We start from the raw sequence: 27,866 nt of genomic DNA on the forward strand, positions 1-27,866 counted from the left end.
TTGTCTCTTACTGTTAAACTCATAGATCGTATAATGGAGGACATTTGAAACAATTAAAAGAAATCAAATTTAAACTAGAGATGTCAACTATTAGCATAAAGTGTGAGTCTATATTGAAAAACATGATAAACTTGTGTATTTTTTATCTAAAATTTTAGGTAACTCTTCATCTAAGTCCACTTGATAACAGTTAAAAAAAATATAAAATTTTTATACATAAAAATTCATCAGAATAAGAAGATAGTGACAACTTGATAAATATAACACACACACACACATAACTAGATTTTGTATTCATTCTATAAAAAGTAATATTTATGAAATCACATGTTTTGAGGCATTATATTTAGAGAAATAGACAGAGAGACAGAGACAAGACAAAGAAGAATGGTGAATGGAGTTGGAATTGGGAAGACTATAGATTTTGTCCAAAGGGAGGAGTGGTAGTAGGAGGAGGAGGAGGTGAGGGAGAATAATTGTCAAAATATCACCTTTTTTAAGTAAAAAAATTTATTCTCAAATTACCATATTTTCAAAAATAATTCCCAAAATACCACCATTTTGGGATTTTTTTTTTTTTTAACAAAAAAATTGGTATTTTTGGCAATTACTCTGAGAGTGGTCCACAAATTCCATTCCACAGCTGCTACTTTTACATAGTACAGAAGAAAGGCCCTTTGTTATTTCTTTCTTTCTTTTCTTATATGCTTTAGGCATTAGACATGAGATTGGAGTGTTAGGCATTGACTACTGTATTGGGTATGGGAAGTGCAATCCACACGTCTGTGAATGGATTTGATTGGTGTTTGGTGGTGGGAGGGGGGAATTGGAAATGCCAATGCCATTGAATCTCTCATTCAACTCACCTCTTCACTCTGACTTTGAGCAAGCCCCACCTTTTCCCTCCTTTTTTTTTTCTCTCCTTCCTTTTTTATGACAACATCCAACAGAGGCCTTAGCTTATAAATTTGGGACATCTTCCCCACTCCAATCCCCACCAACTCATTAGCTTGGCTTAGCTTAGCTAGTAATACCACAACATCTCCTCAGCCACAGACACAGAGAGAAAGAGAGACTCAACTTGATATGGAGAGTAGAGAGCAGGAAGAGACCACTTTTGATTGGAGAAGCAGACCTTCCAATCCCAACAAGCATGGTGGAATGAAAGCAGCTGCCTTTGTTCTTGGTATCTCTCTCTCTCTCTCTCTCTCTGTGCACATTTTTTTTGCATGGCCAAACGTTAGGGAGAAGTTGGCTCAGTTAGCTAGCTTTATCACAACTTTTTCTTCAAACTTGCTATTCCATAGTGATTGAGTACTTCTCTTATGGCCTATGTATATCTACTTGTTCTTTCTTTCTAAGTTTAGACAAGTTCTACTTGTTCTTTCTTTCTAAGTTTAGACAAGTTCTGGAACATTATCACTGTCACTCCCAAGAATTGTTCTTTAACCAATCTGCTCTCAGCACTGTATATTCAACTTTTATGTTTGGTGTGAATAATATTAATATTTACTACTAGCCTTGTTCAAGTTGATGATTGTATATGGTGGCTTTGTTTAGGGCTTCAAGCATTTGAGATAATGGCAATAGCTGCAGTTGGGAATAACCTCATAACATATGTGATAAATGAGATGCACTTCTCCTTGTCACAGTCAGCCAACGTAGTCACCAACTTCATTGGAACAGTCTTCATCCTGGCTCTCCTTGGAGGCTACCTCTCTGATTCTTATCTTGGCTGCTTCTGGACCATGCTCATCTTCGGTTTTGTGGAACTTTCTGTATCTACTCTCTCTCATATTCTCTCCCTCTTTTTATCTATTTCACTTCTACCTCCCAAGCTATATATATGCACTTCTTATGTGCATTCTATATATATATATGGTGCTTACAAATATGGGTTTATGGGTTTTTGTTGCAACTTTCTAGGGTTTCATATTGCTCTCAGTCCAAGCCCATCTTCCACAGTTGAAGCCACCACAGTGCAACATGGCAACAAATGGAGACTACTGTTTGGAAGCAAAAGGTTTCAAGGCCCTAATCTTTTTTGTGGCACTTTACCTGGTGGCAATAGGCAGTGGCTGTGTGAAGCCCAACATGATCTCCCATGGGGCAGACCAGTTTAACAAGGATGATCCCGAGCAATCCAAGAAGCTCTCCACCTACTTCAACTCTGCCTACTTTGCCTTCTCCATGGGTGAGCTTGTTGCCCTAACTGTTCTGGTTTGGGTCCAAACTCATTCTGGGATGGACATCGGCTTCGGTGTCTCAGCGGCAGCCATGGCAATGGGGTTGATTAGTTTGGTCTGTGGGACTCTGCTTTACAGGAACAAGGCTCCTCAAGGAAGCATCTTCACCCCTATTGCTCAAGTAACATCTATATTTCTTATACCTTATATCCATGCATATCCATAGCTGTTTGATTTGAGGTCTTTTGTGTTATAGATGACAGAATACTCCTAGTTTGTTTTTGCATCTTGAACTTTATTCATTGTCATCTTTACATCATATGTGTTTTTATATTTCTATTGTCTGATAAGATTCATTGTTGACCAATTATGGCCTAAGTTAAGTGGATAGATTATTAAATAAGGCTACTGTAGATCTTAAGTGCATCCTCATGATTCATGACCCTAAAAAAGCTTATGTTTGCAAGTATACATTATTAGTCATGGAGCTTCTTCACTAATAATTAAGGGTACATTTTTGCTCCTTTTTTTTTCTTTTTCTTTTTCTTTTTCTTTTTTTAATTTTGCAGGTGTTTGTGGCTGCAATTCTAAAGAGGAAGCAAGTGTGCCCATCTAATCCACAAGTGCTTCATGGAAGTCAAAGCAAGGTGCCATACAGCCACTTCTCTGTTTCTTCCAGTGCAGGCACTCTTCTTCATACTGAAAGGTTCAGGTAAAATTAACTATTTTGAGAGTATACTTCCCTTCAAAATATAGTGATAAAAGGTTGAATCTTTCCAATATTTCTAAGCCTAGGCCCCAGGGGCTGGACAAGGCAGTCTTACAATTATGCCAAAATCTGAACCATTTTGTACAAAAATGTTCAGGTTTCTGGACAAGGCCTGCATAAGGACCCAGGATGAGACAAACTCAAAGGAGAGCCCATGGAGGCTGTGCACAGTGACTCAAGTGGAGCAAGTGAAGATACTGATATCAGTTATCCCAATTTTTGCATGCACCATTGTCTTCAACACCATTTTGGCACAACTCCAGACATTCTCAGTCCAACAAGGAAGTTCAATGAACACACAACTCACCAAGAACTTCAGCATACCTCCTGCTTCACTTCAGTCCATCCCTTACTCTATGCTCATCTTGATAATCCCTCTCTATGAAAAATTCTTCGTGCCATTCGCTAGAAAAATCACCGGCCATGATTCTGGGATCACGCCTTTGCAGCGGATAGGTTTCGGGCTCTTTGTTGTGACCTTTTCTATGGTTTCAGCCGCGGTTACAGAGAACAAAAGGAGGAACTTAGCCCTGAATGAGAACAAGATAATATCCATCATTTGGATCACCCCACAGTTCTTGATCTTTGGATTATCAGAAATGTTCACAGCAGTTGGTCTCATTGAGTTCTTTTACAAACAGTCATTGAAGGGGATGCAGTCATTTTTAACAGCCTTGACCTACTGCTCATACTCATTTGGGTTCTATCTAAGCTCTGTACTGGTTTCTATGGTGAACAAGATCACATCTAGCTCATCTAATGGTGGTTGGCTGAGTAATAATAATCTCAACAAGGATAGGTTGGATCTGTTCTATTGGTTGCTGGCAGTGCTAAGTTTCCTCAACTTCCTGAACTACCTATTCTGGGTAAGATGGTATTCTCGTAATCTTTCTGCATCAGTATCATCCACACCACAGCCTGAGTTTAACAGGGAGGATCATCATAGCTTCAACTCCTCAAAACACATTGGAGATGCCTATATTCCTTGAGTGACATCAAAATTTCACTAAATGAATGTTCTTTTGACAATCCCAACAGTCTGTAACACTGAAAAAAGAGGCACACATAGAGAGGTATATGAGGACCCTGGACCCTTCTAGCTAGGTTAGCTAATATTTGTAAAAGAAGGGATTCAGTATATATTCCAAAAGGCACTTTGCAGGTTGAGAATTTCAAATACTTGCTACTTTTCCTCGGCATGATTTGTTTGACAATCTTGACACTCTTTTCAACATTTTAGTTAAGGATGCAGCTGAGGAAACCAAAAACATTTCCCTTTTCTAGTGAATTGTAGAAGATGCTCATTAGAAAGAAGATGCACTTTTCCAAGGGGAGCCTAGTGACCTTTTGAGCAATTGGTCCCAACCCCCAAGGCTCTGTGGGGGGAATTAGGTGCAATCCCATTGGCAAAAGATTCAGAATATTTTCTCCTCATTTCACTCCTTCCCTAAACAAACAGGTGTCACTTCTTCATAATGGGCAGGACGGGCCTCATCACGTTCTTTTTGAATGACACAAAGGACACTGTAAGTGGGGAGCAAAGTGCCTTCGCTTTTGGTTAATTGAGGGGAGGGGGGATGGGGGGGTGTGGCTTAACCTCATAGGAAACCTAACTACTGTGATTTGATGGATGATTGCCCATGGAATACAATGAATCCCCCCCGACCCCATCAATCAAGTCAAAAAGCAAAGTGAACCTACAGGGTTATTATATATATATATATATATGTAGAGAGAGAGAGAGATGATCCATTGGACCATTAGCAACTCTATCCTCATGTTGTTGATTTTTCTCTTTTGACTTTACAAAAAGGAAACATGTCTCAAGCATGTTTTGTTGTTGGAGCTTGGCATTTTCTCTAAGAGCCGTAAACTAATCCTCTATTCCTACTACTACTACTACAGCACTACTGGTCCATTTTTGAGCCAATTTGGAAGGGCGAGGGCCCCCATCATACCAATAGCTCTTTGATTCTATCCATGGATTTTAAGATGATTCACACGCACAGAGGATGAATGAAAATTAGGCCTACATAGAATTTAAATGTAAAAAAAACAAAACTAGTGACTAGATGAGATCGAAAAAATTTAGCAATCCTTCCCAATACATCACATGCCACATCTTTTACTGCCATCACATGTATCATTTTGTGGGCGTAATTGGAGTAAGGTTGCAAGATGTATAAAAGTTCAGATCATGATGAACGATGAACACACACAAAACACTCAATTCATTCACTCATTGCCACCATATGATGTCGCTTAATTGGCAATGGAAGATTTGTGTTATCAGGTTGTTCTTTATTTAAATCAAATATTATTTCAAAAGAAAGGGTTACCTGCTGTTTGGTAATATTCCCATAGGGTTGCATGCATGCATGAGCCCATATACACCTAAGATTGAGTATTTTGGGAGTTTTATCATTCTTTCTTTTTTCTAATCCCATTGCTACGAACATATTTTGTCCAGTAATTTGTAAAACCCAGGGAGAGTACAGTGCTAGAGGACCACCTCCTTGCAGACAGCAGGGAAAGAAAATCAGAAAGGAAAGAACAATTCATAACAAGCATAGTCAACTGGCCTGGTTTGATAACGTCTCCAAAGTTCAAAACCAAGTAAAAGACAGGAAGGGTAACTTGTTAAAGTTACTAATTAACTCAAAAGCTAGGAGCTGGAAGGAAAATTTCTTCAAATTCTTTTTCACCAAAGTTTGGGTTTTGATAGCATTCACCTATTAAATCCAAATTAAGCAACTGATTAAACAAAAAGCTGAAGAGCTTTTAAAGAAAATTTCTTCGGGACTTTTCCAACCCAAAATGAAATCCCAGCTGCTCAGGGTACCTGAATCAGTGTCACGACCCTTAGGGTATTATAGGGACAAAAGCAGTAATTAATTACATTGTTGGTTAAGAAATACTTTTAGTTCTATTATAGTGCACATGAGTGCTATTCCTAGACTCTACTTCCAGTTGAACAGCCTATTTGCTCTAGTATGTAAAAAAATATATGTTGAAATGATATAATGAATTCATATTTTCCTCCTTTTTCTCTCATTCTCCCTTGTTTTCCCTCATTTCTCTTGATTTCTGCTGTCTCTCCCTCCAATAGACCCTAGCTAAACCCTAGGGTGGTGACAATCAGCTGCTAGCTTCCCACCCATTAAGGAACTGATTAAAAAGCTGAAGTAGTATTGTAGGAGATGTCTTCAAAATATTTCCAACAAATATGAATCAGCATGACAGCAATTATTCCTCAACTGCTGCTCTGGGTAAGCTCAGTTTGCATTGAGATTAGATTTGCCTATGGCTGCTAGCATCCTAATTAGCTGAATAAACGGCAATTCTGAGGAATATGTTTCTCCTCAACATTACATCATTGACTAAAAGGAAAAACCAGAAACTAATCCTGAAGTCATTTCAGTGCAGATTGTAGATTAAAAAAGAAAAAAAAAAGACTTGAGAAAGAAACCAAAAATTAATTTGTTATTTTAGAAATTTACTTCCTAAGTCGAGTAATCATTCCATGGTTTACTATGCAATTTTAGTAGTCCCTACCATCCTATCCTGCCGGTGCAATGATACTAAAAAAGCTGATACAGAAAAACCCACGTGCAGGAGGAAACTCTGGAACAACTAATTATCTAATCATCGCCAGTCTCAGCATTTACCCCCTTGAGATGCAAATGCTTTTCCCTCTTCTGAAACTCTGTCAAACCTTTCCCACTTCCAGTCACACCAACCTTCCCATGTGGATCATCAGGCGACTTAAAGATGCTCTCTCGCTTGCGCCCCGAGAAGAAACCGATCTGGTAATGCAGAAAACTTAATTATTCATCCTAGTTTGAAGGTAAAGAACCATAAAGTCACAAAGTTCAAAGTAACAAAAAATTAATAACTAAGTCCCCCGATGGAATGTTTTGACATTTTTTGCTATAACCATCTCCTATGACAATAAACATTTATTTTGTTAAGTTCAGTCCTGTTCAACAAATCATCAAAATTAATGATTTGGATTCTGGGATATGCATTACAGGTTTAGAAGCATCCATCCATCTTTTCTACAAGTTGTACATTAAAATGTAGTTTTCTAGCACCCGACTGCTATGCCTACAACAACATTATGGTTTCAGGATAACATTTAAATAGTGCATTGGCATGATATAAAAGCTCATGGAAGATACCTTCTTGGCACGACCTTTGGTTGTCTGAAATTGCTGCCAAGCATTTTGTTTTTTATTTTGAGCAACTTCAAGTTGCTCCTGTCGCACCTTTGACTTAAAAGCATGTATCTTCTTGCGTTTGGTAGCTTTCTGAAAATAGTAAGTTAGTTAGCATAAAACAAGCACTAAAAACTAAGTAGAAAAATATACAAGAATGAGAAAACTGTACTTCCAAAATCATGATGTCTATCAACAAAGAAAACGAGAAGAAATGGAAATCATTTGAGAGCCATACAATAAAAGATAAGATAAAAAATGAGGCATATGTAATAATGTTGGAGTGACTCCTATTGATGATAAGTGTCATGAGGCACGATTTAAGATGGTTTCATCGTGTGGAAAGAATATCAATAGAGGCTCTTGCAAGGAGAGGATAGAATGAAGCAAGCCTTTAGCAAAACAAGAAAAGGAAGGCCAAGAAAGCTTGGTAGGAGACTCTTAGGTATTATATGAATTATAAGAAGCCCTCACTGATGATAAGGTGGCCACACATAGAAATGATTGATGTAATTGATCCCTCATAGTAGGATAAAGCTTGTTTATGGAAATCTTTTTAGGAGAAAGATGCTTGGAACAAGTGAAGAATGAAAGGAAAACAGTCTTTGTCAAGATATCGGGTCATATTACAGAAACAGCAGATTCACAGCTGCTTATTCAAAATCAAGATACTAACCACATCTTCAGGGTCATTAGGATCTATTCGTAGCTTTGCAGGTAAACTTCGTGACTGGAAATCTGAAGCAGCAGCTTGTGCAATCTTCCGCTTGATGGCTTGTCTGGTAGCCTCTGCTTCCTTCTCAGCCTCCAGCAAAGCATTGACTTCAGCTTCTTCGATTAGCCTAACATTGGCAGGATCCACCTAGAATCACCCACAGACATTGTCATCAATGCTCCTCATGATTTAGTTTACACTTTACAGTGAATGTTTGTGCATGCGTGTGTGTGCAGTGCGAGAGAGAGAGAGAGAGAGAGAGAGCATTTTGTATTAGTGAAAGATCCAATCATCCAAGAAATGAAAACAGAAGGCAACATTTAAATGAGGTAACAGGAAAATGACATGAAAAATATTTGTAAGAAATACATAATTTTATGCATAAATGAAGATATTCTGAAGGACAAACGGCAAAAAAATTCATGGCACCACTTTATACCGTGAGAGGAAACATACTGTAATTGCAACTCAGATATTCCTATCACATTATTGTATTATATAGAATATTATTGATTTTAGTGTTCATATCATTTAGGAAGCAAACCGAAGGATGAGGTAGAAATCTAAAAAAACTGGTGACTGGTTATGCAATTAGAAAGCAGTTTCGAAGCATGCGTACTGCTTCTTTAATGTTTTAATTGAAGAATCTTTGCTAAAAGGAAAAGAAAGAAACAAGTCCTTCAGGTATTCAAGGGACAGGACATCATAGGCAGCAGGATCCAAGGAAGTCACTGGAAATCCCCGTGGTTGTTCAGCAGAACGCGTTGGCTCTGCAAGTCGGAATCTTCTTCAACAACCTTCTTTCATAGATTCCCTTCACCATAGCATCATGGACGCGACTAAGAGGTGTTTGGCTTACAGTTTTGACCACTTTTAGAGGCTATTTGGCTTACCCTTTTTTAAGATGGCTTTTAAGCATTTATACTTAAAAGTTATGTAAAGTTAGCTAGCGTTTAAATTGATAACGTATTCGAATAAATATATTTTAAGTTGTCATTTATCTAATAATGTGTTTGGTTTGAAAAAACTGATAAGCTATCAAAACTTAACAAAAAGACTAAAATAGATATGTTACTAAATAACACAAATAAAATTTATAAAAATATTAAATTTTAATAAAAATAAATTATAATTGATGTTCAATTGATAAAATTTTTACCATTACATGCTGATAAATTATATATAATTATTAAAAAAAATTAATACAATGCTTTATGTTTAATTCATAAAAATGTTTAATATATATGTTTAGACATTATATAAAAATTTTTATTTTTATATTTTATCAACACATATAAAATATTAATATTTAAATAAATTATTTGAAAACCTAGATTTGACCCTTTAAAAAATTTTGTATTCACATATTAAATTTTATTTAAGTTATACATTTGAGTATATTATATTTAAATGATGTCCTTCATATTCCATTGAATAAATTTCAGAAATTTATATTTGTTTCATCCATAAATTTGATATATATTTATAATTAAATTTGATAATTACAAAATTAAAGTAAGTTTAATAGAAGTTTAATGTTCCCACACATATACTAAAATAAGCTTAATTCGGAGGAAGCTATTTATACAAGACAAAATTCTACTTTATCTCCTAGAAAACAGGAGCAAATTCAAACTTAAAAATAGTCGACTAATATTCAAAAATAGATGTCCGTTATCTTTTGGTTTCAAATTTGAATTTCTTCCTTGAATCTTGGAGCTTTATCCAATCTACCAGACTTCATTTTAAATCCTTATCTTATCCAACCAACTTATCTTTTTAAACTTGAATACTTAATCTCGTCCAACACTCCCCCCTCAAGCCGGAGAATAGATACTTGTCATTTCTAACTTGCCAATTAGCACTTTGAAACCTAGTCTTGCCATAGCTTTTGTAAACACATCAACCACTTGACGACTTGTAGGAATATAGTATAATTTAATTCCTCCTTCCTCAATTTCCCTCTTTATAAAATCTCGGTCTATTCTCACGTGCTTCATGTGATTATGCTAAACTGAATTTTTCACAATGTTGATTGCTGATTTATTATAACTATACACCTTTGTTTGTTGTGACAGGAATTTGTAAGTCTTCCATCAACCTTTCTAACAAATCACTTCACAAATTCCTTGAGCTATAGCTCGGAATTCTGCCTCAGCACTGTTGCGAGTAATCACTGGTTGCTTCTTACTTCTCCATTTAACCACCTTTCCCATAATTTGGTACAATAATCTGAAGTTGATTGGCCATCCTCAATAGATCCTGCCCAACTTGCATCAACGAAGCCTTCAATTCCCCTCTCAATTTTCCGTAACAATAATCCTTTTTAAAGTATCCCTTTTAGATACGTTAGGACATGAAACATAGCATTCATATGCCTTTTGAGTGGGAGAATGCATGTATTGACTGATCACACTTACTGCATAGGCTACGTTCGGCGTTGTAAGTGATAAGTAGGTTAACCTTCCAACCAACTGTTAGTATTTTCCTTTTTCAACTAGAGTATCATCATTGATTTCTCTCGACTTCCAACCTTTTTCTATGGTGTTCCAACAAGTTTGCACTCTAGCATTCCTGTTTTTTTCAATAAATCCATTGTATATTTTCTCTGTGAGAAGAACAGACCTTTTTCGCTTCGAGCCACCTCCATTCCTAGGAAATACCTCATTGTTCCTAGGTCTTTGACTTCAAATTCTGCTCCCAATTGCTTCTTAAAGCTTTCTATTTCTTGCATATCGTCTCCTATCACTATGATATCATCCACATAGACAATTAATATGGTTTTTCTTCCGTTTACCGTGTGTTTTATAAAGAATGTATGGTTTGTCTGCCCCTGTTTATACCCTAACCGATTTAGGGTCATGCTGAACTTCTTGAACGAGACCCTTGGTGATTGCTTTAACCCATATAGAGACCTCTTAAGTTTGCAGACTTTTCCACTGTCAACTTCATGTTCAAACCCTGAGAGAACCCTCATATATATTTCCTCATCCAAATCACCATTAAGGAAGGCATTTTTAATATCAAATTGAAATAAAGGCCATTCTAAATTAACAGCAATAGAGAGTAATACCCAAATAGAGTTTAGCTTAGCCACATGAGCAAAAGTCTCTTCATAATCAATCCCATAGGTTTGGGTAAACTCTTGGGCCACCAAACGAGCCTTATATCTTTCAACACATCCATCTGCATGATGTTTCACTGTGAATACCAACTCACATCGGACTACCTTTTTATTTGAGGGCAATTCTACAATATCTCATATATTATTTCCAACTGGCAGCAACCTTCGGGAGGGTGTGAATCAGAGGTAGGCACTGCCAATATGTTGTCTAGAGTTGATGCTAATGATGCTCCCCCTTGAAATATACTAGCAATGTAGAATCAAGCAGAGGAAGAGAGATGAGAGGATCCCACTTTGGACTGTTAGTCTCTAGAGAAAATGTTGGAGGATAGAATGGGTGATCCTCATAGGATGTGACATCAGAGGACAAAGAATTTTTCGGAGGAGGGACAATAGCACTTGTATCCTTTTTGGGATGGAGAATGTGAGAGTGATTGGGAGAGAAAATTTGACAGATTAGCCTCTCAATTATATTATTTATAAGATAATTACAATCAATGATAGAGCCAATCATGGAGATAATTACAAATATGGGGATAATTATAGCCTAGCTAATTACCCTAATTATCATCTAACCATCAATTAACTACGTACACATTTTATACATGAAAGATAATAAATCTCATAAATCTCACAGAGAATACCCAACAAAGATACACTTAAGTGCCTTTGGTTCTAATTTGGTCTAAGATGGATTAGTGTTGTGGATATACACAATACACCCAAACACCTTAGGAGAAATAGAAGAGATGAGATGAGCATTTGGATATGGATCACAAAGGGTATTGAGAGGAGTTCTACATTGCAGGGTTTTAGAGGGAAGCCGATAAGTTTAGAACTCCTCTCATATACAGTACAAAGGGTTTTAGAGGAGTTCTAAGTTATCGACTTCCCTCTAAAATCCTGCAATTTAGAACTCCTCTCAATGCCCATTGTGATCCATACCCAAATGCTCATCTCATCTCTTCCATTTCTCCTAAGGTGTTTGGGTGTACTGTAGATGTCCACAACCATAGTTACCTAATACGCCCCTCCCCCCCGGGAACCATGTTCCAGTACGCGCGCACTGGAACGTGGTGCGTTTGCGTCTTGGAACGCTTGGGGACGTGTCCCAGTTCCCCTGTAATGAAGACCCGGATCTCTAATGCCATTAATTTTGGCTTACACTCAGGCCTGTCATTAACCCTTCCTCAGACCCTCTCTCGCTCAAGCGCCCGCCGCCCACCCCCTCTGCCCTTCTCCCTCTCTCGCTTTGCTCGTTGCTGGCTGCGGGCTGCTGTCTCTGGCTCTCATTCGCTCCGACCTCCGTGCCTTCGTCGGACGACTCAGATCGTCGCTGACTCGCTCAATCGCTCGCCTCGCTCAATCGCTCTTCCTTGCTGCCTCTCTCTAGCTCCGTCACTCGCCTGTGCCGCCTCGCCCTCGCCCCCCTGGCCCCCTCGCCCTCGATCGTCGCTCACCCTCGCTAGCTGTCAGCTCTCCCCTCGGTCTCTCGCTTGCTGCCTCTCTGGCTCTCTCGCTCCGTCGCATCAGCTGGTGGAGACAATAAAGCTTAGCCTCTCTCGTGAGTTGTGATTTCATTTTTTTGGCTAAAGCTTTTTATTGGACTCCACATCTCATTCTATTTTTTTAAATTTTATGATTTTATAATTATTATATTAATATTTATTTATTTTATATTTTTATTATTATTAATATATTTAAAAAACTAAGTAGCGAACCGGCAAACCGAAGAAGCCTACCCCCCACGTACCGCGTTCCGGGAAAAGTGACGTACCACATTCCTGTACCGCGTTTCGCGTACCGAACATTCCACGAACCAAGTAACTATGTCCACAACACTAATCCATCTCGGACCAAATTAGAACCAAAGGCACTTAAGTGTATCGTTGTAGGGTATTCTCCTTCCCAAAAAGGATACAAGTGCTATTGTCCATTCTCTAGAAAATTCTGTGTCTCCTCTGATGTCACATTTTATGAGGATCACCCATTCTATCCTCCATCTTCTCTAGAGGAGTCTAACAGTCCAAAGTGGGATCCTCTCATCTCTCTTCCTCTGCTTCATTCTATGTTGTCAATATGTTCTCAAGGGGGAGCATTATCAGCACCAACTCCTACCTCCCCTGATTCACACCCTCCTGATACTTCTCCTATTTAGAGTTGCAAAACGCCCTAGGCGCTAGTTGGGGTCCAAGCTGGCGCCTAGCACCTAGGGCGCCAAGGAAAAATGTTCTTGCTGTAGCAAGTAGCAGTAACAAGAAGAAACTATTACGCCGCCGCTTGCTGCAGCAATCCATACGTACTGGAGGAAGATGAGATCGACGATAAGAGAGAACGACAAAGAGATGAGATCGGCGACGACGAAACAAAACATCCAAGAGATGAGATTGGCGGCAAGAGAGAACGGCCAAGAGACGAGATCGGCGATGGTGGCGAGAGAGAACAACCAAGAGATGAGATCGACGGTGGCAATGAGGGAGAAACAACCCAAGCGACAAACAACCAAAGACAGAAAGGCAAATGGGAAGGAGAACCAGTTGCGAGCAACCCAGGCGACTAGATGTCGCCTGGGCTGCCTAGGCGCCGCCGCCATAGATCTATCAGGCCTAGCGCCTAAGGGTGTCGAGTTGGCCTTAATTATGGCGATCGCCTAGGCCGCATTTTTGAACACTACTCCTATTACCTTTATGCCCGAGATTCTAGTCCCTACCACTCATCCTCCAAATCCAATAGCCGTTAGTCCTCTGCTAGTTTATTCCAGACAACCTAAAGGTCATCAGGAACCTCAACACTGTCAGCCATCACTTCTAGAGGCTGGTCCATCTGAGGACAACACTACTACAAGGATGGATGATTTGGATTGGGTTGTTATTATAGCACTACGAAAAGGGGTAAGATCATGTGTTAAGTATCCTATTTCTAATCATTTGACTTATACAAAATTGTCTCCTTAGCTCAGTGTGTTTCTTGCAATCATTGACAACATTGAAATTCTCAAAAATATTCAATGTGCTATGAAGGATCCTATGTGGAAGGTTGTTGTTCTGGATGAAATAAATGCCCTAGTTGGAAATAATACATGGGATATTGTAGAATTGCCCTCAAATAAGTAGGTAGTCAGATCTAAGTAGGTATCCACAGTTAAACATCATGAAGATGGGAGTGTTAAAAGATACAAGGCTCGTTTAGTGGCTCAAGGATTTACACAAACCTATGTGTAGAAGTTGGATCAGAAAGATGTAGAAAGAACCGAAGAATATTATCACTCTCAATGAATATGAACACTGAATTACATTCCCTATTAATATGGAAGAAGAATAAAATATAGGAAAGATACATAAAAGAGAAGATATGCTATACACCATACAAAGAAATCAAATATACAAAGATAAGAATAGGAAATATCTAAATCAAAACTTATTTCTAAATTTTGGAGATAGAATCTGTCTTAATTTAGAAAGATTAGGCCAAGAGATCATCATCCAATTTTCTCATAACCTTTGAGAATCAATCAACACTCCCCCTTAAACTGGTGAATGAATATCCATCATTCTCAGCTTGCCTACAAGCTCCTCAAATCTCTTGATAGGAAGACCCTTTGTTAATACATCAACTAGCTAATTTTCTGAAGTAACAAAGGGTATACAAATTTCTCCAGCCTCTAATTTTTCTTTAATGAAATGGCGATCAATCTCAACATGCTTGGTGCGGTCGTGTTGCATTGGATTATGTGCAATGCTGATAGCTGATTGATTGTCACAAAACAACTTCATTGGTCCATGACTATGAATTTTTAGATCACCCAGCACTATTTTCAGCCACAATAATTCACATAAACCAAGTGTCATTGCTCGAAACTCAACTTCTGCACTAGACCGAAACACTACATTCTGTTTTTTACTTCTCCAGGATACCAAGTTACCTCCTAGGAATACACAATAGCTTGTAGTTGATCTCCTATCCACAAGTGAACCCCCATAGTCAGCATTTGTGTACCTTGCAACCTACAATTCCTTCCTTGATTAGAATAGCAAGCCTTTTCACTAGTGTTGCCTTTAGATAACACAATATTCTCCTCATTACATGCATATGTTCCTCAGTTAGATTATGCATGAATTGACTCACCAAGTTGACAGCAAATGCAATGTTAGGCTTGGTGTGAGATAAGTAGATTAACTAGCCCACCATTACCAACCTTTGATACCTCTCTGTTTCTACCATTGGACTGTGAGAATTTCCTAGCTTAAGATTAGGTTCTAAGGGAGTGCCTATTGTCCTGCCACCTAGCAACCATGTTTTTTCTAATAAATCCATGGTATATTTTCTTTGGAAAAGAAAAATACTATCCTCAAGAGTAGGCAACTTCTATTCCCAAGAAGTACTTAAGCTTACCAAGGTCCTTGATGTCAAACACACAAGCCAAATTCTTCTTTAGTCGTCGTTGCTCAGCAACATCATTTTCAATGACAATAACGTCATTGATAGGAACCCCGATAGAATTCCAATAGCAATCCAATATCAATAGTTTCCAATACCTTTTAGCAGAAAAACAAGAATATAACAGGGCATTCGAGAGGCCCTAACTCTCCCAATTCTCTATAAAAAAAAAAACAACTACCCTCTCCCTCTTCTTCTCAGCTCTTTATACCACTCCTCTGCCCTCTCTAACCGAATTCCCTTACACATGCAGATTATTCCCTTAGCCTATGGATTACAAAACTACCCCCCATGCGCACATGCTATTTGTAACAACCTGCATGTGCTAATTCCCTATTCTCCCCTTCATACTTGCTGGTCTTTGGTAGGTCCGGTACACCAGTGGCCTATCAGTCATCTACGTACATGAGTAATGCTCTTAGACTACCTTGCTTTAAATGCTTAATAAACAATGTGTGATCTCCCCTCCTTTGCCAATACCCCATGTCCTTTATTGCCTTTGAAGATTTGTCAAACCAAACCCTTGAAGATTGTTTTAACCCATAAAGGGCCTTTTTCAATCTGCAAATTTTACTTGATACACCACTAGTTAAACTAGGAGGTGGCTCCATAAAGATTTCCTCCTCTAGATCACGATGTAGAAAAACATTTTTAACATCCAATTGCAACAATTTCCAACCATAATAGCTAGCTAAGGATATAAGTATTCTAATTGTAGTCATTTTGCCACAGGTGTAAATGTGTCCTAAACAAACTTGGAGAATTTAGGAACAATTAAAAATACAAGTTTAAATTTACAACAATAGATAGAATTAAACTCAAAAAATCTTCTCTGTAGGCTTTATCTTCTTTTGATCTCATCCTTCTTATTTATCTTTTATTCAAACACCTTGTACTTATCCCTTTTATTTCGAATTTATCCCTTTAATTTTGGAATTCTTCTTTAACACTCCCCTCTCAAACTGGTGAATAAATGTTTTTCATTCCCAACTTGCCTCTAATTAGCTCAAACCCTTGTTTGTTCATTGCTTTAGTGAGGATATCAGCTTCTTGCAAATTTGTAGGAATATATACCAGATTGATACCACCATCTTCAATCTCCTGCTTGATAAAATGTCTATCAATTCTCACATGTTTCATCTGATTATGTTGGACTGAATTGTTTACTATGTTGATGGAAGACTTGTTGTCACAATATAGCCTTGTAGTAGTAGTATTTGGTACCTTCAAATCTTCCATAAACTTCCCTACTCATATTACCTCACAAATGTCACGAGCAATAGCTCGGTATTCTACTTTAGTATTGCTTCAAGCTACTGCACTTTGTTTCTTGCTTCTCCATGTCACAAGGTTACCCCATACTTAAGTACAATGCCTGAAAGTGGATTTACTATCTTCTAAGGAATATGTCCAATCAGCATCGACAAATCCTTGAATTCCTCAATCTTCATTCTTCCTGAATAAAATTCCCTTACCAAGAGTCCCTTAAAGGTATCTTAGGATATGGTAAGTAGCATTAAGATGTTCGCTAGTGGGTGAATGCATAAATTGACTCACTACACTCACTGTATATGTAATATCAGGTCGTGTAAGAGATAAATAAATCAAGTTTTCCACTAACCTTTGGTATCTACCTTATCAACTATTATTTTTGTCCCATCCTTAGCTTTCCAATTGGGTTCCAAGGGTGTGCTGGTTGGCTTACAGCCAAGCTTACCTGTCTCCTTTAGTAGATCCAATGTGTACTTTCTTTGAATAATAAAAATTTCCTCCTTACTCCTTGCTACTTCCATCCCCAAAAAATACCTTAGTTGTCCAAGGTCTTTGACTTCAAATGCCTGCTGCAATTGACCTGTGCCTTTATTTCCTACTGATTGTCACCTATAATAATAATATCGTCCACATAGACAATTAAGATAGTTTTTAGACCATTAGAAGCATGTTTAGTAAACAAAGTGTGATTAGACTGCCCTTGTTGATACTCTAGCTGATGTAAGGTGGTGGTAAACCTTTTAAACCAAGCCCTAAGGGATTGTTTCAGCCCATACAAAAACTTCTTTAGTCTGCAAACTTTTCATTTTCCTTCAAAACCGGGAGGAATTCTCATATATATCTCCTCTTCTAGGTCCCCATTGAGAAATGCATTTTTTATGTCTAATTGGTGTAATTCTCAATCTAAATTAGCTGCAATGGATAAAAACACACGTATAAAATTGAGCTTTGCAACTATTGCAAAAGTCTCTTCATAATCTATACATTGTGTTTGGGAACCTTAGGCCACTAACCTGGCTTTATACCTCTTAATACTCCCATCAAATTTATGTTTTACTGTAAACACCCATTTGCTTCCTACCACCTTCTTGTTTTGAGGTAGATTCACCACTTCCCATGAACCATTCTTTTCCAGTGCATCCATTTCCTCCATTACAGCCCTCTTCCAGTCTGGTAGTTGCAAGACTTCATTGATATTCCTAGGGATTTTCACTTCATCAACCTTGACAGTGAATGCCCTAAAATCTGGAGACAACCGAGAATACACCAAATGATTAAAAATATGATATTTAGCGCATGAACTCACGCCTTTTCTCCAAGCTATTGGAATATCCAAGTCATATAGTTCTGGCTTTGCATTTTTAGTTCTTTTATCCTCCTCAATAGGCATTGCTTCAGGCATTGTTGTTTTAGCTTCAGCTCTTTCTTCCTCTTCAAGCACCGAACCTTCTTCCAGGGTTAATGAATGGCTTTGTTTTGGTTCAAGAGTCCTTTGAGAGTACACCTGAAGTGGTGGCTGTGACTTGGGGATTTCTAGAATTTTTTGTTGTTGAAACCGAGACTATAATCTCTCAAGAATCACTCAAGAACCTTACCGAATTCAAACAATATTGAAGACTGAAAGTAGATAATAAAAAAGAGAATTAAAAGTAGAGAAAACCAAACCAGATTGCAGCACACAAGATATACCCTGGTTCATACCATTTACATGGCACTACATCCAGCAATCCAAGAAGCAACCAATTCACTAGAAACGAATGAGAAACCAATACAAGAATACCCCTCTTTCACCTCACCTTGCCTCTCGAATACAATACTCTAATGAAGACAACAAGAACTATAATCGCACAGCTCTTTCTCTCGCCTCTCACTGTATCCGAACACAAGGAATGAAAGATATAACAGTTTCGATGATGAGACTGACCTCCGCCCACTTCTATTTACAAAATAGAAAGGCGGGACCACTAAAGGAAGAATAACTAACTCATAAAAGTCAAATCTACCCTTAAAAATTACAATTAGTTACATTTATGTCCTATTAACTAATTGCTGCCAAATCATCTTTATTTCTTCCTGATTTCGACTTTAAATCCAGCATTCAATTACTTTAGGCAAAACAGTAACATTTGTTGTTGTTCTCCCCCTTGATTAGTTACATAATTAGGAATAGGAGTAATAGAAGTAACTGTCTCAGGAAAAACCGCAACATCCTTTCCATAACTACTTTGTTTTGCACTAGGAATCTCCCCTGCAGAGGTATGGTAGAGTAGTAATAGTGATTATCAATAAAGAAGACATCATAAGACAAAATATTTCTTGGTGTTAGGACAATAACACTTGTAGCCTTGTTGTGTGGGAGAGTAGCCAACAAAGACACACTTCAAAGATTTGGGGTTTAATTTAGAGTGATAGTGATAAACAAAAGTTGTACATCCAAATACTTTTGTTGATAAATAATTAAGCATTCGAGTAAGGAGAAGATAGGCAATAATAAGAGTGCTCAAGGGGGTTTTGAATTTAAGAACCCTAGTGGGGAGTCTATTGATAAGATAGGCGGCAGTGAGAATGGCTTCTCCCCAATAGGAAGTAGGAACTGAGGTAGTAAACATCAGGGTTCTAGCTGTTTTAAGCAAATGTCTATTCTTCCTCTCAACCACACCATTTTGTTGGGGATTATAGGGACATGTACTCTGATGGATAATTCCATTCTCACTCAAATAGGTCTCAAATTCGGTTGAAAAATATTCTCTTCCATTATCTAATAGAAGGATATGGATTGAGGTTTGGAAAACATTAAGAACCATTTGATGGAATTTTCAGAATACTTTGTATACTTCAGATTTTTCCTTCAATAAGAATACCCAACACACCCTGGTATGATCATCTATAAAGGTAACAAACCAACAAGTGTGTGTTAGATTTGGAATTTTTGTTGGTCCTCATACATCACTATGTACTAGATAGAATGGTTTGGTTGGTTGATAAGAACGAATAGGATGTGAAGCTTTTGTTTGTTTGGCAAGAATGCATTGCTCACAATTGAAAAACTCAACTCATTTTATTGACAAACAAACAAGGATACAAGATCTTTAAGTATCTAAAGCCTGGATGGCTTAATCGTTTGTGCCATAACTAAATTCTAAAATCTGAGACAATTGAAGATAAAAATGAATTATGTAACTTAGAAAAATTAGGAGTACCAGTAGCTCCATTCACATAATATAGGCCCTCTTTCTCCTCAGCATTGTCAATCATTTCCCTGAAATTAGGTCTTGAAATACACAATGAGTTGGAGAGAAAGTTATGTTAAAATGTTGTCTAGAGTATAGCTTAATAAGATCAGTTATAATAGTATATTTTGAGGGTCATTGAAGATTTTAGATAGAAGTTGTAACCCAAACTGTAATTAGTGATAGTTGGGGGGTTAAATTGTAAATATTTAAAGTCTTCATTGGGATATCCGCCCACTATTATAAATAGAGGGCAAGGGGATAGTTTTTCTCATTCTTCTTTTGTACCGAGCGGACATTCACTTAGAGAGAGAGAGAAGCTAGTGTGCAAGACAGCTTTGAAATCTTAGAGAGTGAGCGTTGGGTGTACTCGAGAATAGGAGGATGTTTCTTGCTGCTGTACTGATTGATTCTCGGTAATAAAGACTGCTCTTGGTGGGTGTTTGAAGGCTAGATGTAGGTTTGCCAAAGCCATTCCAAAACAGGATATATCTTGCGCCTATTGTTTGGTTTGTGTCTTGATTATTTCTGTTTCTGTTATTCACATTTTATATATTTTCATTGCATATGAGAGTGTTGGAGAGAGTTTATGAGAGGGTTTTCTCGCCTAAGGGTATAATCTAAGAGTCCTAAGGTTAACAAGTTACTCTAAAATTCATGTCTTTAGCAAATTTTGTCGATGGACAATAGATTGCATCTCAATTTAGGGACATATAGGACAGATTTCAAACACAAATTAGCTAGATATACCGAGCCTCCTCCCTTGGCATAAGAGATGGTACCATCTGCCATAGTTACCTTTATAGCTCTATCACACTATTTGTAATCAGTCAAACCATGCAAGGAACTAGTGATATGGTTTGAGGCTCCGGTATCTACAATCCAATCATTCATATTCAGCAATTTAGAAAGATAGCATTTATGGAAATTACCTTGTTTAGCAAGGGAAGGTGTTGGATTAGGAATTTCCATAGAATTTGTTTGTTTTGTAACCCGAGTTTGGTTCAAAACTTGTTGCAACACTTCCAATTGATCTGAGGTTAAGGTAAAATTTGTAACGTTACCTTCTTCAGCATCAACTGCATAGGTTGTTTGTTGCTTCTTCTGACCTTTTTGTTTCCAGTTTGCTGGCTTCTCATGAATTTTCCAACTAGTTTCTGGTGTGGTAGGGCTCGTGGCAATGATCACACCATTGTTTGTCCTTCTAAGGGTCTCCACAAATTGGTGCTACTCTTTGTTTAGAAGCAGCAAGGGTTGAACCACTCTGGTTGTTAACTTCAGGTAATGAACTAAGCATTACCTTCTTTCAGCTTTCTTCTCTCCTTACTGCTGCAAAGGCCTCCTTGATAGATGGGAAAAGTTTTGTTCCTAATAGTCTTCCTCTAACTTCATATAAGTCAAAATTAAGGCCATGTAAGAAGTCAAATACCCTTTCTTTCTCTACCATTTTGGAATACTTTATCCCATCCTTGGTACACTCCCAACTGATGTCATAAAACAAATCCATCTCTTGCCATAATTCAGATAACATGCTATAGTAATCAGTTACCGAATGATTACCTTGGCGAGTAGTTTTTATGGTTGATCGAACTTCAAAGCATTGTGCTGTATTTTTCATGTCTAAGTAAAGGTTTTGAACATCCTCCCATACTTCTTTGGCTGTTTTGTAGAACAAATAGGTCCTCCCTATTTTTGGATCCATAGAATTGATGAGCCAAGCCATAACTATGGAATTTTCAGCATCCTATGCTTCATAGTTTGCAACTTCAAGATCTGGTTTTGGAATGCCCCTAGTTAGGTACCCCACTTTTCCTTTGCCTTTCATAACCAATAAGAGCAATTGGCACCACTCCCGAAAGTTAGTCCCATTGAGCTTGTGTTGAGTGATTTGAAGGGTGTGATGATCTAGAGAAATAGGGGCAGCAGTTGGAAGTAAGCACTGAGAGGTCGTAGGGCAAATAGTTGAGCCTTCATTGGTTGGCAAAGAACTAGCCATCTTGAAGCAGTTTGTGTGGAGGAAAAATAGGTATGTAGGTACCGAACTGGTGGCTCTGATACCATGAACAAACTTAGAGAATTTGGGAACAAATACTCTTAAGTAATAGGGGTGAACGGAAATAACTCTCACACCTTTCATTAGATCACATGATGTCTTTAAATATAGCAAATTTCTATCATCTATCTCTAAAATCTAGGAATTTAAAAATGCAAGTTTAAATTTACAACAATAGATAGAATTAAACTCAAAAAATCTTCTCCTAACTTTTAGGAACAATAGTAGGCTTTATATTCTTTTGATCTCATCCTTTTTCTTCTTTAACTTTTATTCAAACACCTAGTACTTATCCCTTTTATTTCAGATTTATCCCTTTAATTTTGGAATTCTTCTTCAACATTTCCAAATAATCAATGCCATAGGTTTGTGTATACTCTTTAGCCACCAACTGAACTTTATACCTCTCTAATGTACCATCTGTATTGTACTTTACATTGAACACCAATCTGCAACCCGCAGGTTGAATTCCCTTTGGTCTAGGCATCGTTTTCCATGCTTGATTTTTCTCCAAAGCTCTCATTTCCTTTTGCATAACCTGTACCCAATTCTGATTCTGTAATACCTCTTCTACAAACTTAGGAATGGCTATGGAATCTAGGGAAAACATAAAACTCTTGTGTTTAGGTGACAAACGATGATAGGAAATGAAATGGGCTATAGGATACTATGTGTAGCTCCTAACTCCTTTTTTTAATAGCAACGGACAAGTCTAAATCATTGTGCACAGGATCAGAATAAACAGGAGGCTGAGATGGTCCCAAACCTGACCTTGGGAGGGATGTTAGTCCCTGCTTAGCACATGAAATAGGCTGAAACTTCCTCTTGTACACAAAAGGTGCCTGTCAAAAAAAATAGTAAAAATGCTTCTCTTCAATCTTCTTCATCTCTCACGGGAGAATTCTGATTTATATAGACTTCCTTACAAGATTAGGAAGTTGTCAAAGACTAGCTTAGGAAAGGTTTCTAAACCTAGATTAGGAAATATACAACTTTTAGGATACAACAAATTAAGAAAATATATAATAATCTAGATCTAGAAGATACAACCCTAATTTAGGAAATATATACAATCATAATCAATTAATCAATCAATATTGATTGAGTCTTGTCCGAGATTGGGAACAAGACCTAATTGCCGACACCAAAAAAACCTTAATTGCCGATAGTGACCCTTTGAATCTTGTAGGAGATGTCACTGGTGGATCTGGTGTAGGAGAGCCAGAGATAGGAGAATAAGAATCATGGGATGTTAATTTTGTGGAGTCCGGTATAAGAGAAATAGGTAAGAGTAGAAGAAGCAAGATCTACTGGAGTTTGAGGTTGAGGTTCAAGATATGAAAGCTCCAATTTACGCAAATCCTAGTCACCACCTACACTCTCCCCCTGGGGACCAGAAACAAAAGGTTTAAAAAATGATTGATTTTTCACAGAAGTAACATCCTTGGATACAAAAAATTTGCGAATGGAAGGATGATAGCATTTATAGCCCTTTTGAGTAGAAGAGTGGCCAAGAAAGACACATCTAAGGGCCCTAGGATCAAATTTATCCCTGTGATGTTTAGAAACTTGAACAAAGGCCACACACCCAAACACTTTGAGAGGAAGAGAAGCATGAAGACTAAGATCTGGAAAGTGAGATGAGAGACACTGAAAAAGGACTGAGATGACTTAGCACCCTAAAAGGAACTCAATTGATTAGATATGTGGCAGTTAACATTGTTTAAGGATTTACGAACAGAATGTTGATTCAAGAGAGCTCTAGTCACATTTAGGAGATGCCTCATCTTTCTCTTAGCAACTCCGTTTTGCTTGGGGGTAGGGGGGGTATCAACACAAGAGGATCCATGAATAATCCCATTTTGCTAAACAAACTAATTTAAGTGATGATTAAAGTAATCTCTTGCATTATTAGTTCTGAACCTTTTAATTGACACTTCAAATTGAGTAAGAATCATCCTATGAAATAAAAGTAGGATGTTACTAAGGGTTGTTTTATCTTTCAATAAATATATCCAAGTCATTCGAGTGCAATCATCTATAAATGAGACAAACCACTTAGCTTCAAAACAATTGGTAACTTTAGAAGCACACCCCCCCAACACATCAAAATGCACCAAGGAGAAAGGAAACAAAAACGGTTTATTATTGATAGCATAAGTGTTGGAGAGTCCTAAGACTCTAGGGAGTCTTTCTGTGAGAAAGAGTATGAAACAAAAGAGGAGTCTAATGAAGATATGGGACTCGGTTATGAAGATATGGGTTGTTGCATCAAGATAGAGAAGAAGAACAAAAGGGATAAACTGCCTAAAAATCAGGAGAAATTGTAGGAATAGGATTTTGTACATTATCTCTTTATCTTGTAAATAACTTTAAATAATTGTGTATTCTATCTGCTAGATGATAGGAAGAGATAACATTATCAGCTAGAATTTAGGAGAAGATAGATAGTAATGCTGTATATATTATTCCTTTCTAGGAAATTCAAGTAAGGAGTTTGATTTCCACAAACTCAATTGTTGGTTTTAGGTTCCATTCCATAGGAATCGATTATGTTCAATAAGGAACCTGATGATTAGATAATTCATACACATCACAAAGGAAATTACTAACATCTAAGCCTTGAAAGATATCGGGAAACATAGTCTTTCACAAATAAAAAGGTGGATGTCCCAGTCTAAGGTGCTAGAGCCATACATCAGTTTTGGTAGAGGTTGGTCGGGAAGAAAAAGCTAGGATGGGCTAATCTCCTACAAATGACTCATAGGTCCTTTGTAAGTAGTATAGCCCATTTTGTGCCTTAGCAACACCAATCATCCTCCCTGTAGCCAAATCCTGAAACACACAATCACGAGGATAAAAAATCACACGGCAATTAAGATCTTGAGTAAGTTTATGAATTGAAAGAAGATTGGTAGACAGGCTAGGCACATAAAGCACATGTTGGAATTGAAAAGAGGGATTCAAACACACATTTCCTTGCCCAACTACAGGAACAGTATGACCATTAGCTACTGTAATTTTTCTGGAGTTATTTATTGGTTCATAGGTCTCAAATGCTCTTAGGTTAGGAGTCATGTGATCAGTAGCTCCAGAATCTGATATCTACAGCTCATTCCTAGTAGTTTGTGAGGCAATAAAGAGTTCAGAATTAAAGCACACACGTGTTTGAACCAAAGAGCATGATTCCCCTTGAAAAGTTTTTAGGAAGGATTTTAACTTACTGATTTCCTCTGCATTCAATTCTCCCATATTAGAGGTGGCAGTAAACTTGGCCTTTCCAGCAAGTTCCTCTGATTCTTTAGTTGAGAGATATGCCCTTGTTTGATTCTTAGATTCCAAGTTCTTAAATCCTCCCATTTTGTTTAGCACAGCCTCTTGACGATGCAATTTGAAGCATGTTTCTCTCGTATGTCTTGGCTTCTTGCAGTAGGAACACCATAATCCCTCATTGTTTTTCTTAGAGGAAGGTTGATCTCTTCCTGGCAGTGATTTTATCCACGAACCCTGCACCTTATTAGACACCACAACAAATCCTTCCAAATGATGATCATTAAACACGATTGTCCTCCTCTGTTCCTCACTACATATTATAAAATATACCTTATTTAAAGATGTCATTTTTTCTCAGCTAAGAACCTATGCTCTTCCTAATCAAACTCAGGGTTAAGTCTAGCAAAAAATTCTACTATTCTATCCCTTTCTTGCATAGAGGTCAGAATAATAGCATCTTCACCACACACACCATCTTAGTGTCTTGATAATGGTCTAACTCAAGCAAAAAACCATTCATTCGATTATAGTAATAAGTCATAGACAAGGACCCTTGTTTTGTGCTATTGATTTTTGTCTTTATTTCATATACAACTGATGCATATTGGACCTTAGAGTAAGTCTTTTTAATTGTCTCGAAAATGTCCTCAGTCGTAGATAAAAACATACAGTTTTTACTTATCTCGGGTAGCATCAAACTCCAAAGCCATGACATTAACATCGAGTCTTCTACATCCCAAGCAGCAAACATAGGGTTTAAGGCTTTATGTTCTGGACCAATGAGATGAACAATCTTCCCCCGACCCATCAAAAAGGTTCTCACCAACTGAGACCATTGAAGGTAGTTACCACCATCTACGCGGTATGAATGGTGCATTCCTAGCAGCTCATCCGCAGGAGCACCTCTAGTTCATTGCTCAATTGGCATTACTTCTCTCGGTGAGATGAAAGAAGCCATTTCAGAGATTTCAGACATTAAATAGACTGACAACAAGAGTGGTGAATGGAAGAACAAAGAGTTATCGTGACAATGAAATCTCACTACTACTGACTTGAGAGAATAGGCTCTAATACCATGTAGAAGTTGGATCAAAAAGATGTAGAAAGAGCCGAAGAATATTATTACTCTCAATGAATATGAACACTGAATTGCATTCCTTATTAATAGGGAAGAATACAATATAGTAAAGATACATAAAAAAGAAAAGATATGTTGTGCACTATACAAAGAAATCAAAGAAACAAAGACAAGAATAGGAAATATCGAAATCAAAACTTCTTTCTAAATTTTGGAGATAGAATTTGTCTTAATTTAGGAAGATTAGCCCAAGAGATCATCATCCAATTTCCTCATAAGCTTCGAGAATGAATCAACACTATAGAATCGACTATGAAGAGACTTTTGCTCCTATGGCTAAGCTTAATTCTATCCAGGTATTACTCTCTATTGTTGTTAATCTAGAGTGGCCTTTATTTCAATTTGATATTAAAAATGTCTGCCTTAATTGTGATTTGGATGAGGAGATATATATGAGGGTTCCCCCAGGGTCTTAAACATGAAGTTGATAGTGGAAAAGTCTACAAACTTAAGAGGTCTCTATATGGGTTAAAGCAATCATTAAGGGCCTTGTTCAAGAAGTTCAACATGACCCTAAATCAATTAGGGTATAAACAAGGGCAGGTAGAAAATACCTTGTTTATAAAACACACAACAAATGGAAGGAAAGCCATATTAATTGTCTATGTGTATGATATTATAGTGACAGGAGATGATATGCAAGAAATAGAAAGCTTGAAGAAGCAATTGAGAGCTGAATTTGAAGTCAAAGACCTAGGAACGATGAGGTATGTCCTAAGAATAGAGGTGGCTCAGAGCAAAGAAGGTATGTCCATCTCACAAAGAATATACAATGGATCTATTGAATGAACAGGAATGCTAGGGCGCAGACCTACTGGAACACCCCTAGAAAAAGGCTGGAAGTCTAGAGAAATCAATGATGATACCCCAATTGAAAAAGGAAAATACCAACAATTGGTTGGAAGGTTAATCTACTTATCACTTACAAGGCCGGACATAACATATGCAATAAGTGTGATCAGTCCATACATGCATTCTCCCACTAGACATATGAATGCTATGTTTCATGTCCTAATGTATCTAAAAGGGACACCTGGAAAATGATTATTATTTCAAAAAACCGAGGAGAGGGGAATTGAAGGCTTTGTTGATGTAGATTGGGCATGATCTATTGAGGATGGCTAGTCAATTTCAGGTTATTGTACCAAATTATGGGGAAATGTGGTTACATGGAGTACTAAGAAGCAATCAGTGGTTGCTCGCAGCAGTGCTAAGGTAGAATTTCGAGCTCATAGCTCAAGAAATTTGCGAAGTGATTTGGTTAGAAAGGCTGATGAAAGACTTATACATTCCTTTGTCACAACAAACAAAGGTCTAAAGTGATAGTAAATCAACAATCAGCATTGTGAAAAATCCAGTTTAGAATGATCGCATGAAACATGTGAGAATAGATTGGAGTATTATAAAGAGGGAAATTGAGGAAGGAGGAATTAAGCTATCCTATATTCCCAC

General features: G+C 37.6%; 2 protein-coding genes across 4 annotated transcripts in view; one reads left to right on the forward strand and one right to left on the reverse strand.

Moving 5' to 3' along the window:
* The first annotated feature begins 811 nt into the window (after window positions 1-811).
* LOC127809492 (protein NRT1/ PTR FAMILY 4.3-like) lies at window positions 812-4,477 on the forward strand. The gene is made up of 5 exons (XM_052348325.1): window positions 812-1,186; window positions 1,561-1,778; window positions 1,927-2,367; window positions 2,756-2,898; window positions 3,053-4,477. The coding sequence occupies exons 1-5, from the start codon at window positions 1,087-1,089 to the stop codon at window positions 3,942-3,944; spliced, it is 1,794 nt and encodes a 597-aa protein (XP_052204285.1). The 5' UTR covers window positions 812-1,086; the 3' UTR covers window positions 3,945-4,477.
* Window positions 4,478-6,419: 1,942 nt separating this feature from the next.
* The window catches only part of LOC127809803 (uncharacterized), a 48,534-nt gene continuing 27,087 nt past the window's right edge, over window positions 6,420-27,866 (reverse strand). For all 3 annotated transcript variants that reach the window (XM_052348906.1, XM_052348907.1, XM_052348908.1), the window contains 3 exons: window positions 7,849-8,034; window positions 7,137-7,265; window positions 6,420-6,761 (listed from right to left, as the gene is read on the reverse strand). In XM_052348906.1, the coding sequence (XP_052204866.1) occupies window positions 6,597-6,761; window positions 7,137-7,265; window positions 7,849-8,034 (480 nt within the window). In that variant the 3' untranslated portion in view covers window positions 6,420-6,596. The remainder of the gene's footprint in view (window positions 6,762-7,136; window positions 7,266-7,848; window positions 8,035-27,866) is intronic.

Source organism: Diospyros lotus, chromosome 9 (genome assembly GCF_014633365.1).
Source record: "Diospyros lotus cultivar Yz01 chromosome 9, ASM1463336v1, whole genome shotgun sequence".
Classification (NCBI taxonomy): Eukaryota; Viridiplantae; Streptophyta; class Magnoliopsida; order Ericales; family Ebenaceae; genus Diospyros; species Diospyros lotus.